We start from the raw sequence: 13,426 nt of genomic DNA, 5'->3' as shown, positions 1-13,426 counted from the left end.
GTAGGAAAGTCTGTGAGATTCTTCTCTGCTGTTAACTACCAGAAATCTGGAAGTGGTGCTGGGCTCAAAGTGGTAGAGCAGCTAGGCCTTGAGTGAAAAAGCTCAGGGACAGTGCCCAGGCCCTGAGTTCAAGCCCCGTGACCGAAAAAAATAAAATGAAGACAGAAAGTAGTAGATTCAGAAATATGTATGGATGGGGCTGGGGATATGGCCTAGTGGCAAGAGTGCCTGCCTCATATACATGCGGCCCTGGGTTCGATTCCCCAGCACCACATATACAGAAAATGGCCAGAAGTGGCGCTGTGGCTCAAGTGGCAGAGTGCTAGCCTTGAGCAAAAAGAAGCCAGGGACAGTGCTCAGGCCCTGAGTCCAAGCCCCAGGACTGGCCAAAAAAAAAGGAATATGTATGGATGCTAACATGAGTGAAATCCAACTAGGTGAAAGAGCTCTTGACAAAAGCTCAGAATAACATGGATGTGGACCATTTGTGGAGAAAGGAGAGAATAACACCTGGAAATAGTACATACAAATGCATTTACTTGTACATGCATAAAGTATCTTTGGAAGGTTATAGCAGAAACTGGAAACTTTGCTTTCTATGAGGATGTAAAGAGAGGAGGAAGGACTGCTTATCACATTTCCCTTTGCCCCTCTTGAATTTAGGACAACCTAATTTTTTAGTATCTATTCACTAAGTCACAAAGCTGCAGGGGCTCCTGGAGCTGGAGAAATATTACTTGGTGATACTTACCTAGCAATGATTTATTATACAAATTAGCTAGACAAAGAACCTGCATGGTGGTATTCTCCTGTAATCCCAGCACCTGAGCTACACAGCAAGACTAATTTTTAAAACAGAAAAAGAAGCTGGGCCCATAGCTCATGCCTGTAATCCTAGCTACTCAGGGGGCTGGAATCTGAGGATTGTGGTTGGAAGCCAGCCTGGGCAGGAAAGTCTGTAACACTCATTGTCTTCGATTAATCACAGAAAAAGTAGGAAGTGCTGTGGCTCAAGTGGCAGAGTGCTAGCCTTGAGCAAAAGGAGCTCAAAGACAGTGCTGAGGCCCAGAGTTCAAGCCCCAGGACTGGCAGAGGGGTGGGGGTGGATAAGGAGGTTTCAAGCCCCACATGAGTTGCTCAAGAAATTAAAAGAAGTTCCTCATTAATAGTGAGGGATTAGGAGGTGGGATGATCAGGGTCCCCATGAGGAAAGACTTTGGTGTCTTGGTATCCAGAGGACTTGACTTGGGTCTTCTAGGGAGTGGAGAATAAGGAGGATTCTAAGCAAGTGCTAGAGTAACAACAACAACAAAAAACAACCCACTAAAACAAGCAGAGTACAGAATGCCTGGAGCTGGGCAAGAAGCTATGTAGGAAGCTGAGGACTAGGCGTGTGTGTGTGTGTGTGTGTGTGTGTGTGTGTGTGTGTGTGTGTGTGTGTGTGTTGTGTCTTTAAGGGTGTAGCAGAAGGAATAAAGGGATAGATGCAGGAGATAATGCAGGAGAGCATTAGAAGGTGAGGAATTAGCATGCTTAGGAATTAGCATGATTAGAAGGGTTTACCCTTTTCTAAGATGGGGGAAGATGGGAGCTGGACTCTTCTCTGTAACTTTCTGTTCTGGTTTCTGCTTCCTCAGCCCTGGCTTGATGCTGTGGGTGCTGAGTCATTTGCTAGTCCTATTTCCTTGGTCTGCTAGACAATAAGAAATTAGATGGGCCAGCAAGGTGTCACCACCTAGTTTTCTCCACCTAGTCTCTAATGATCAGAAATGCTAGAAAGGAGCCAGGATCCTTTTGGTGCTAGTTTGAACCCACCTTACACATTGCATTTGGGTAAGCATATCACTTCCTCCATCAGACTGCTGTATTTGTCTCCTTATAGGACCAGCCACATACCATACAGAGGCTTTGTTTTAAAACAAAACCAAACTATGAAAGATTTCAAGATGGCACTAATACCAGAGTAGTAAACCCAGTGTGAACCCCTCTAAATGCCAGGCCTGGGTGACAGAGCGAGTGGAATGTCCTGTCCTTGGGGCATATACTCAGGAGTCAAGCTTAGGTAGAGGAATTGGGAAGTGGAGTAAGTTGAGCATACTCTTCCCCAAACTCTAAAGTATGCCAGGAGACAAGATCTTGAGTCCCTCTCTCTCCCACACTCAGGCTTCTGAGGAAATCCAGAAAGCTCAAAGGGTGGGAGGTTCCCAGCTACCTCATCCAATAAGAAAGATTGTGAGCTACTATCCACAGAAGCTGAGAGCCATGTTAACCCATCAGCTGTCCCGTTCCTTCCTGAGGCCTAGAGATCTCAATCCCTGGAGTCTCTGGAAGGACCATGGAAACAAGGTGATAAGATGAATTGAATGTGAAACATGAGAAGGATTTGGCTCTCTATTACTTCAGCAGGAAATCAAATTCAAGAGCATCCTCTCCCTCTCTTTTATTATTGAAGAATCACCTGACTTGGTTTCTGCTTTGCACCTTCATGCCTCTGACCCTCTGCACTCCATCTTCTTCAAGGCCTTTCTTCCTTCGCCCCAGTCTGAGCTGCCAGTGTTCCTTCAAGTTCTTGATGTCCATCTCTCAGTCACACACAGCCCCCTTATGTAATCTTGGCCAGTTGTAATATCAATCACCTCTCTATGTGGCACAAGGGGAAACGGACAAAGGGGAGTCGCATAGAATCACCTGGAGGGGTGCTTTCCATCTGGTATTGTAATAAGCAGGTGGGGGGGGGCCCACGTTGTCATCATTGCCACACCCCACTGCAGAGCGTCAAAGGAGATTCCGCCCCACGTTGAGGGGGCTGGAACTGCCATTCCCCTGACTGTAGTGGCCCTGTAGACAGCGGGGGGATCTAAGAGGGTGGGATTTCCGGAAAAGGAGTAGGAGAGACGAGGAGAAAGCAAGGCACCAGGAGGTGCCTCGTGGAGCTGAGCAGTACCTGGGTTCCCCTCAGGCCCGAAGGGAGCCTAGAAGAGGCCCGAGCCCAAGGCCTGTGGTGCGGAAAGGCCCAAAGTCAGGCCTGCGGACAGGAGAGGCCGGAGACCCCGGGCTTGGTATCCAGAGGCCTTCAGAGGAGTCTGGAGCCTGAAGCCTGTGAGGAGAATGGAGCCTGAGGCTTGTGGAGAGGTTTGAAGCTTAAGGCCTGTGGGGCGGCTTGGAGTTTGAGGAGAGGCGAGGCCTGCAGGAAGGAAGCTTGCTCCTCTGGAGGTTTGGGAGTTTGGAGGTTGAGGTGGTTGAAGGTTAAGGAATGGAGGTTCAGAGTTCAGGTCTGGTCTGGGTTCTGGGTATTTGGCCCAGGAGAAGGTACTCTCAGGCCAGTATTTGGAGGTTAAGTCTGTTTTGGTTCTGGGTTTCAGGTTGTAAATAAAATTCCTTAGTACATAAAGCCCCTTCCCACCTTAAGCTGTGCCTCGATGGATTATTCTCACTCCCAGAATACAACAGTATGACCACCATTCTCCCACTCATCCAAGGAAGAGACTTGATTGATAACTAGAAGGAGACACCCTTGGTAATTTGCTCTCTGTGAAATTATCCAATCTCTAGAAAACTTACTACCTTGTTGTCTTTCCAGTTCTTTACCTCCTCTTCATCCTCACTCCCCCTCCCTTGTCCAGCTTCCGATCTTTTCTAGGTGGCTGGATCCTATACTTACCCAGTCTCTGGGAATTCTTGATCTCAGGATGGCAGTTCAAAGTCAACAGATAAAAGAATTCCCTTAGCCAGATGTTAATGGCTCACCCCTGTTATCCTAGGTACCCAGGAGGCTGAGATCAGAGGATCGAAGTTTGAAGCCAGCCTGGGCAGAAAGGTCGGTAAGACTCTTACCTCCAATAAACTACTCAGAAAAACTTAGAAGTGGTGCTGTGGCTCAAGTGGTAGAACACTAGCCTTGCGTACAAAGAGGCTCAGGAACAGTGTCCAGGCCCTGAGTTTAAGCTCCAGGATGGGGGTGTGGGGTGTGGGGTGTGGGGGGGAATTCCCATTTCTCTGATTGTTGGGAAGCCACAGAAGTTCAGGCCAGATGGTCAAGGTCTTGGAACATAGTGGACCAAGTGGGCTCTGAGAAAGCTGTTATGGCTGGACCCTTTGGGAAGGAGCCCAGAGATGGTAATAATGCCATGGGTTTCCCAGCTGGCCACATGTGGAAGAGGCTCAACATAGGATGACCTTGAAGCTGACTAAGCTTCATGAAACTGAGGAGCTAGAGAAGCAGGATAGAGAGCATGCCTGGGTGGAACAGCACTAACTTCCCTTCCTCGTGGCCAGCTGACTTCCACCACTGCCCAGTGAGCCAGTAACAGCCTGGAGTCCCTTGTAGAGTGCCAGCCCAATGGCACCAGCTAGCTAGGTCTCTGATGGCAGCTCACTGGACTAAGTTCTAATTCAGGAACTTGGTTGGCATAATCTGTTGTGTCCTGGTCAACACGGGCATCTGTGGGCTTGTGGAATGTTTCACAGACATTTGTAGACAGCCATGATACCTTAGACCCTGCTACACTCAAAGGCTGTTCCTCCTCTCCTCCCTACCCCCCAAAATGAAGGAATGTATTAGATGAATGTGAGTCTGTGAACAGAAAAATGACATTAGTGAACACAGCTGAGGAAATCTTAAGTAAAGTCTACTCTTTAGTTCATAGCATTGTACCAATCTCCCCACTTTAAGAAAGATGTGATGGTTAGTCAGACGCTGGTGGCTTGTGCTTGTAATCCCAGCTACTCAGGAGGCTGAGATCCGAGGATGGAGATTCGAAGCCAGTCTAGACACACAAATCTGAGAGATTCTGATCTTTAACCAGAAAAAAGCTGGAAGTAAAGGCATGGCTCAAATCATAGTGTCAGCCATTAGCAGAAAAAGCCAAGCAAGAGCTCAAGGCCTTGATTTGAAGCTTTGGTGCTGATAAAAAAAAAAAAAAGGTGTGATGGTTATATAAGAGGAAAGCTAGGGCTGGGAATATGGCCTAGTGGCAAGAGAGCTTGCCTTGTATACATGAAGCCCTGGGTTCGATTCCCCAGCACCACATATATAGAAAACGGCCAGAAGTGGTGCTGTGGCTGAAGTGGCAGAGTGCTAGCCTTGAGCAAAAGGAAGCTAGGGACAGTGCTCAGGCCCTGAGTTCAAGCCCCAGGACTGGCAAAAAAAAAAAAAAAAGGAGGAAAGCTAGGTGAAGGGTAGAGGGGAACTCTGTTTCTTGGTAACTCTGTAATGTTCCAGTAAATCTGAAATTATTTCAAAATATAACTACTGAAGTAAAAGAAGTAAGGGTAGGGGCTAATGTTGGCAGGGTTCGCTGGCATCACCTGTGTCACTCGTGTGTGTGTGTGTGTGTACGTGTGTGAGAGAGACAGATGGCCTGTCCTAGTAAAGGCCTTGTGTGGTGCCACTAGCCCTGCTGGGAGACACTTCTGAGCGCAGGTGAGCTGGCTTCAAAAGGCTGCCAGGTGTGCTCTGAATTGAACCAGAGACAGCACACTGGGCTTTTCTCTCGTGGCTAAAATCTCAAGGACCTCTGTGATGGGATGGGTTGGATCTGTTGATGACTCCCCATCAGAATGTGTCTTTCCTCTTGTCACTGTTAGTGTGAGGTTTGCATGTGTGGGGAAGGAACCATGAACGCTGTCAGGACACAATGTGCTTGTTCCTTTAAGTGAAAGTAGTGTGTTAGAAGAACATTCTGAAGGGGGTTCAGACAGACAAACCCTGAGGCTCAGGGACTCCTGTGGTAATTACCCATAGCTGGCTGTGACCAGGAAAGGGAAAGGTGAGCTGGAGAAAGCACTCCTTTATGCAGAGTCCCAGCCAAGGCTCAGCCTCCTCAGGAAGAAAGGTTAGTCACCTGCCTGGATCAAGAGCCCCAGTGGTGAGATTCTCCCTACAGGCAGAACAAAGGTGGGGCCAGGTAGGCTGAAGGAAGCTTGGCTACATGGCTCTAGCCTCATGTCTGTGGCTCCATCTCTCTTTCTCTTTGTTTTTGTTGGTTATAGGGCTTGAATTCAGGGCTTGGGTGCCATAGCTCCACTACTGGTTTTCTGGTGGTTAATTGAAGTAAGAGTTTCACAGGCTTTCCTGCCTGGGTTGGCTTTGAACTTCGATCCTCAGATATCAGCCTCCTGAGTAGTTAGGATTACTGGGATGAGCCAGCAGTGCCCAGCTTCTCTTTCTTTTCTTCTTTTTTTTTATTTTTGCCAGTCCTGGGGCTTGAACTCAGGGCCTGAGCACTGTCCCTGGCTTCTTTTTGCTCAAGGCTAGCATTCTGTTACTTGAGCCACAGTGCCACTTCTGGCCTTTTCTATGTATGTGGTGCTGAGGAATCAAACTCAGGGTTTCATGTATACAAGGCAAGCACTCTACCACTAGGCCATATACCCAGCACCCCAGCTTCTCTTTCTTATTGAAGGAACATGTTGTGTATTTACTGTTCCTCATTTTTGAAATAAGAACTGCTGTATTGAATATTTTATCTTCTCAGTCCTTTTTTCCTTCTCTTGAGTGTAGTATATTGATTGTGGCTGAATTTACTCCACGTTACAGAATGATGAGATGAGGCCAGGATGAGATGGGGAATTGAAGATCCTGGATTCTGACCAATGACCTCACCTAACCTTTCTCTTAATGTTCCTTTGGGCTGTGGCCTTGTGGGAAAGGGAGGCCGAGTTTGTAGCTATATGTAAGATGATGGTAAACGTTAGGGTTCTTTTTTTCCCCCAAATATTTGCCTTAAATCTCATCTACTAAGTCTTCCAACCATAAACTTGGATGTCATCTTTGAAAACCCTCCCTCCCCATCCCTCAGTGAAATGTCAAGATCTGAACACTGCTAGGCACTGGTAGCTCATGCCTGTGATACTAGCTACTCAGGAAGCAGTAATCTGGGGCTGGGAATATGGCCTAGTGGCAAGAGTGCTTGCCTCCTACACATGAAGCTCTCGGTTCGATTCCCCAGCACCACATATATGGAAAACGGCCAGAAGGGGCGCTGTGGCTCAGGTGGCAGAGTGCTAGCCTTGAGCAAAAAGACCAGGGACAGTGCTCAGGCCCTGAGTCCAAGGCCCAGGACTGGCCAAAAAAAAAAAAAGGAAGCAGTAATCTGAAAGATCTGGTTTGAAGCCAGTCTAAGCATAAAAGTTCACAAGACTTCATCTCCAAAATGAAGATCGTAGAGCCAAACAAGCAAGTTGAGTCTATGAGTTCAAAGCCCCTGAGGAAAAAGAAAAAACAACTTGGATGTTTTAATCCCCAAAGAGCTCTTTAATCAATTTCTTCCTTGACCCAGCCAATCCTTCCCTTCCCTCCCCTCCCCCTTCCCTCCTTTTCCTTCCCCTCTCTTTCCTTCCCTTTTTTTTTTTCTTGGTAGTACTGATATTTTGAGCCTAGAGTTTTGAGGTTACTGAGCAAGTGCTCTACCATTCTCTAGTCCTTCACATGCATTTTTCAGAAGGGTCTCATATTTTTCAACAGACTAGACTTGGCCCACCATCTTTTTTTTTTTGCCAGTCCTGGGCCTTGGACTCAGGGCCTGAGCACTGTCCCTGGCTTCTTTTTGCTCAAGGCTAGCACTCTGTCACTTGAGCCACAGTGCCACTTCTGGCCATTTTCTATATATGTGGTGCTGGGGAATCGAACCCAGGGCTTCATGTATACAGGGCGAACACTTTACCACGAGGCCATATTCCCAGCCCTTGGCCCCACCATCTTCTAACCCTAACCTCATAAAGTGCTGAGATCACAGGCATGAGCCACCAGGCCAGCCCATGGCTATCACTTGCTACTTAATTCAAGCCTTTTCCCTTCTTCCCTGAAGGCACCATCACCTCTCTACCTGCCCCTCTTCCTGACCTGTCTTTCCCCTTTCCATCTTGTCAAGAGCAATTTCCTTCTCACACTCCACAGGTAAGGCTGTTCAGATAGCAAGCATGACTTCTCTGATTGCCTCCTGGCATCATAGCCTAAGGATCTAGGCCTCCTTCTGGCCTGCCCATCTCCAACCTGATAGATGTCCCCTGTCAAGCCATGGTTTGTTTTTTGAGATTGGGTCTCACCTGATCACACCTGTTGAAAATCCTGCCTGTGTTGGGATTCCAGGCATGCGCCTCTACACCTGACTCCAAAACTTGACATCCACGTTTTTGCTGTTTTTGTTTTTTCTCCTAACTATGGCCCAGTTTATACTGCCCTGTCAAGCAGGAGTGCTAGCCATCTCTCCATTTACAACATAACCCTTTAGCACTCAGCCTTCCTTCAGGAGGCTGGATGGGAAAGCTCCTCCAGGGGTTCCTGCTAAGCCCCTCACCTCTCACATTGTGGGGATACATTACACTATGACTGTTTGTCTGCAGTTCCTCAGACAGTAACTCCTGGTTGACACGGCCTTCAATACTCACTCACCATGTATCTCAGCCCTTAGAGGATCAGCTTTCTTCTGCTATAGAGTAGAGAAGTCCCTGAGCTACTCAAAAGCCTTCCTCCCCTTCCCACCCTAAGGGATGAGGTCAAGCCTTAACTGAGCCCACAAATCCACAATGAGCTTCAAGACTTGACCCCGTTGTCTGTCTTCAGGTTCATGTGTTACCCCTCCCTATTTTTCTTTTTTTGGCCAGTCCTGGGCCTTGGACTCAGGGCCTGAGCACTGTCCCTGGCTTCTTTTTGCTCAAGGCTAGCACTCTTGCCACTTGAGCCACAGCGCCACTTCTGGCCATTTTCTGTACATGTGGTGCTGGGGAATTGAACCTAGGACCTCCTGTATACGAGGCAAGCACTCTTGCCACTAGGCCATATCCCCAGCCCAAACCCCTCCCTATTTTCATCCCCTATTGGCCATTCACCTTGGCCTTGTCCATCACAATGAACGTCTGTCTGCTATGTGCTTACACACAGTCCTTGACTGTCTCTGTTGTAACACTTACTACTTTTTTTGTGTGCTTGTACCAGGGTTTGAACTCAAGGTTGTACTTCTACTATTTGAGCCACACCTCAACTTCTGGCTTTTTGCTGGCCATTTGGAGATAGGAGTCTCACAGCTTTGTTTGCCTAGGCTGGCTTCAAGCATTACGATCCTCAGTTCTCAGCCTCATGAATAGCTAGTACTACAGGTGTGAGCCACCAGCACCTGGCTACATTTTACTGACTTAATTGAAAATAAACTCATAGCTTCTCCACCAAGTAGTCTTGCTGACTCTTGTGTTCCAGTGCCAAGCACATAATAGGCACTCATCAATATTAAATAAATATGAAATCATGACTTTACAAACTCATTTTTGTCAGCAGACCACCTGGGGTGATATAATGGCTAGGAAGAAGAGAGCTAGCACATGAAGTAGAGGAGACAACATTCTAGCCCAATTTCCCTGCTTTGGAAATGTTTCCTTTCAAGTAAGGGAGAGGAGGGGCTGGGAATATGGCCTAGTGGTAGAGTGCTTGCCTAGCATGCAAGAAGCCCTGGGTTTGATTCCTCAGCACCACATATATAGGAAAAGCCAGAAGGGGCACTGTGGCTCAACTAGAGAGTGCTTGCCTCGAGCAGAAAGAAGCCAGGAAGAAGCCAGGGACAGTGCTCAGGCCCTGAGTTCAAGCCCCAGGACTGGCAAAACTAAACAAAAAAAATCAAGTAAGGGAGAGGAGAACAAAGATGGGGGTCTAGGAGAAAAGAATTCTCATCCTCCCCCCCCCCTGCTCTTCCCCCACCTCCTCTTCTTCGTCAATCATGGGGCTTGAACTCAGAGCCTGGATGCTGTCCCTAAGCTCTTTCATTGAAGACTAGTGCTCTACCACTTTGAGCTACTGCACCACTTCCAGGTTTCTGGTGGTTCATGGGAGATAAGAGTCTCATGGACTTTCCTGCCTGGGCTGGCGTTGAACTGTGAGCCTCAGATCTCAGCCTCCTGAGTAGCTAGCATTACAGGCATGAGCCACCAGTGCCTGGCCAAGGAAATACTTCTTAGGGTTGTCCTCTGCCTATTTCAGGCTCCTCACTCCCTGCCACCCATGATCCACCTGCTGAACTTTCAAAGCTCCCCTGGGGTATTTCCAAGTGAGATCTGCCATGATTTAGCAGATAGAGGGGACGGATGGAGGAAAGAACTTAAAGTGGAGATTGTGAATAGATACACAGGCTTTCATTCGGCATCTTTACTCATTGCAATAAGAGGAGGTCCTGTGTGTCCCCGGACATTTAATCCTGGCTGACGAGGGACAGGTAGTCAGGGTGAGGGGCTCTGGGCCATCAGCTAATCCCACAGGTGCCTTTCTCCTTGAAGGGATTCTTGTCCTCAGAGACGCCTTTGAGAAGGGGGTCATTCCCTGCTTGGGCCTCCACATAATCCTTGATTTCCTTTCCTGTCTTGGAAATCTGTAAGAACACAAAAATCTGTTCACAGCCTTTATTTCTCAGAATCTATGACTTGACCAAATGCAGGAAAATGAGCTTCTGGGCAGGGTAGGGTGGAAGCTAAAGAAGCAGGAGGCAAAGGGGCATGGGAGCTGAGACCCTGGGCCTGACCCTCAGACATGGACTTTGACCTTTGTGGGATACTTGGCCAGCCCAGCCTGGAGACTAGGCAGAACCCACTGGAATCCCTCTTGCTCCAAAGCTTTCTCCTGCCTCTGGGCAAGTGGAGGGGACCACAGCCTCCTTCTGCATCCATCCCACCCCCTCCCAGAGGCATTGCTTGCTGTTCTAGAAGGGGCCCACCATCCCCTCCTTTCTCCTTGCAGGGTGGAAGACATGGAGGACAGGAGAGAACAGAAGAAAGAGGAGGCTTACCGGAGCTCGGGGGCTCTTCACCTCCTTCTTCAGTTGCTCCACCTCCATCTTTAGTAGCTCTTTCTCGCTGAGATCCTGGGCCATTCTGCCCTGGAGACACCTGGTCCCAGAAGGATGCCAAGCCATCAGCTCTTCTTGCTCCTTCTACACCCCCGTCCTTCCTTCCTTCCCTTCCTTCTTTCCTCCATTCTCTATTCCCTCCCTCCCTCCCTCCCTCTCCCCACTCTCTCCCTCTCCCCTCTCTCTTTCTTCTTTCTGTGCTGCTACTGGGGCTTTAACACAGGGCCTGGGCACTGTCCCTTAGCTTTTTTGCTCAAGCCTGGCAGTCTGCCACTTGAGACACAGCTTTGCGTCCAGCTTTTTAGTGGTTAATGGAGATAAGAATCTCATAAATTTTTCAGTCCAGGCTGGCTTTCAACTATGATCATTAGATCTCAGCCTTCTGAGTTGGTCAGATTCCAAGCATGAGCCACCAGCCCTGGGCCATGTCCCCACTTATATCCTTTCCTGCCATGTCTCTCAGGTCAGGCCCCTCATCATTCAACACTTCTTCACTCCATTCCTCTGCCTCCTGCCCTAGGCTCAGGAGGAGAAGAAATGCCCCAGTGTAATGGTATAGGCGCCATCTTTGCTGGGGTTTAGGAACTTCTCTAAGGAAGAAACAGAAGGAAGACACACAAAAAAAGGGGAAAGGATTTCTTTCTTGGAGGACCACTCCACATAATGACCCAGATAGACATTTTCTTTGTTGTGTGGCAGAGGAGAATGTCATCTGGTATAAGATCAGGGGCTCTGGAGCTGGCCAGACTCTAGGTCTGGCCCCAGCTCTCTTGCTTCCTGGCTGTGTTGTATTGGGCAAGTCATTCACCCTCCTTCAGGCTTAGTTTCCCCATCTGAAACATGGGAATAACAATAGTACCTACCTCACACACTTATTAATTGAATTAAGAAAGTGATACCTATGAAATAGTTTAAAACACTGCCCTTAGCATATAATGAACCCAATGCATTTTTTTCTTATTATTGCTGAGAGTAATATTGTTATCATTGTCTTTTGGGGGGGTAATCAGGAAGGCCTGGCTGACCTCAATAATACTAGGACTAGTCTAGATCCCCACCCAGGACACCCTCAACCCTCTCACCTGCCAAGGAAGAGCACGCAGTCCAACTCGCTTGCCCAGGCCCCAGGCAAGATGGTGTGTGAGCCTCCTAGCTCCTTGTCAGCTAGAAATCTTCGGATAAAGCAGATGGTCTGTAAACCCCAATCTCTGAAGCTAAGCTGATCACAGGCTCATGATTGTAAGCCCAGCTACCTCCTGAGCCTCGGAGCCCTCACCACCTCCAGCACAGACCATGTTCCACCCACAGACAGAAAGAAGGAAATGGCTCCCCCCACCCCACGCCAGCAGCTCTTCTTTAGTGACCTACCTCCAGATTGCTATTTCCTCAGGTTCCCCTGTAGCCCTCCCCCCATTCCCCTCGCCTGCCTTCCCCCACCTCTCCTAGGAGGAGTTTCAGATCAGCACCTAATTGCCCTCTTTCTGAAAGTCTTTGGGCTCTGCCACTGGATCCCAGTTTTGCCTTCAAGAATCTCCTGGCTCATTCTCCAAGCTCTCAACCAAATGCTCTGGCTGACACCTGCCCCATGACCAAGGAGACGGTGCTGAGAGACCACTGTGGCCAGTGTGGGCTTCTCTTGCTCTCTGCCTGTGGGCTGACAAGACTGTGGTGGCGGGGCAGGAGGAAGCCTAAGGCTCATCCCTTGTTTCAGGACCAAGTCCCATTCTCTGCTGTGAATTTGAAGAGTTGGAGATCAAGACAAGATTCCACAAATCCTCAATGCCACCCACCCTGTTCAATCATGAACTGGAGCCCAGGCCACTTTAGCTGAGTTCTGTGTGCTGTGCCCCACTACTGCCTAAAAACGGCCAATGAACCTGGTATCATCATCCCAAAGCCAAGTCCTTCCTCATGTCTCATTGAAGTCCTTCATATTAATTGGGTCAGTTTCATCTTGTCCTGCCTCTGCCAGACACAGGCTATGTAGAGACCTGCATTGCACCTGATGCTTCACAGGCTTGATAAGAACCTTTCTAGGAATCTCTGGAAACTAACTCTGGACACTTTTCCTAGTGTCTAACCCTGGTTCCTCTTGCTACTAGCTGGCTGGTTTTCATTGTTGCCTTTCTAATCCTCAGTGCCACCAGAATGACCAAGCTCCATATCCTATCCACCCTCCACTCCCTCCTCTCTAGGTGACTCATCCCTGAGCTTCCCAAGGAAGCCCCCACCCTCTGCCCTTTCCTCCCCTCTTCCATGAGTGGAAAGTCCACCCCCCCCCCAATAGCAGGCCAGCCCCTTCCTCCCCAGTCCCTCCTCCCCCCCACCCCCGGCCCCCACCAACCAGTTTCCTCTCCAGGATCAGTGAGCAATCACAGCCTCCCCGACCTTGGCTTCCTCTGCTGGGTGGGATTGGGGGCTGGGCCCCCAAACAGGCCACTGGCTTCCCCCTTCCTCTAGGCAGAGGACAGAGTCACAGGCCCCCGGAGCAGGGACTGACTTCCTCCTGTCTGGGAATGAGCATGCCTGCCCTTTGCAAGCAGGTTTGGGTCTCTCACGAAGAGGAAACCAAAAGCAGTAAGAGGGAGGGGAGGCAGAGC

At 48.9% G+C, this 13,426-nt stretch overlaps 1 protein-coding gene across 2 annotated transcripts; it reads right to left on the bottom strand.

Moving 5' to 3' along the window:
* Window positions 1–10,117: 10,117 nt before the first annotated feature.
* Gngt2 (G protein subunit gamma transducin 2) lies at window positions 10,118–13,358 on the bottom strand. Of its 2 annotated transcripts, none has more exons than XM_048365566.1 (4): window positions 13,215–13,358; window positions 11,909–11,998; window positions 10,767–10,866; window positions 10,118–10,352 (listed from the first exon to the last, which is right to left on the bottom strand). In XM_048365566.1, exons 3-4 carry the CDS (start codon window positions 10,848–10,850, stop codon window positions 10,227–10,229), a joined length of 210 nt encoding a protein of 69 aa, XP_048221523.1. In that variant the 5' UTR covers window positions 10,851–10,866; window positions 11,909–11,998; window positions 13,215–13,358; the 3' UTR covers window positions 10,118–10,226. The 2 variants fall into 2 exon arrangements, with proteins under 2 accessions (XP_048221523.1, XP_048221522.1); XM_048365565.1 differs by having other exon boundaries at window positions 13,171–13,281.
* Between the last annotated feature and the right edge of the window lie 68 nt (window positions 13,359–13,426).

Source organism: Perognathus longimembris, chromosome 17, assembly GCF_023159225.1.
Source record: "Perognathus longimembris pacificus isolate PPM17 chromosome 17, ASM2315922v1, whole genome shotgun sequence".
Classification (NCBI taxonomy): Eukaryota; Metazoa; Chordata; class Mammalia; order Rodentia; family Heteromyidae; genus Perognathus; species Perognathus longimembris.
The sequence above is the reverse complement of the archived record's forward strand: the minus strand, read 5'-3'. Positions and strand labels throughout refer to the sequence as shown.

What these genes read in the sequence shown, in the direction of transcription:
- Gngt2 (XM_048365566.1), bottom strand. Translation starts at nt 10,850, where the DNA reads ATGGCCCAGGATCTCAGCGAGAAAGAGCTACTAAAGATGGAGGTGGAG. An exon ending in TGAAGAGCCCCCGAGCTCCG is followed by an intron (nt 10,353 to 10,766) that starts GTAAGCCTCCTC and finishes GTGTTCTTACAG; the next exon opens with ATTTCCAAGACAGGAAAGGA.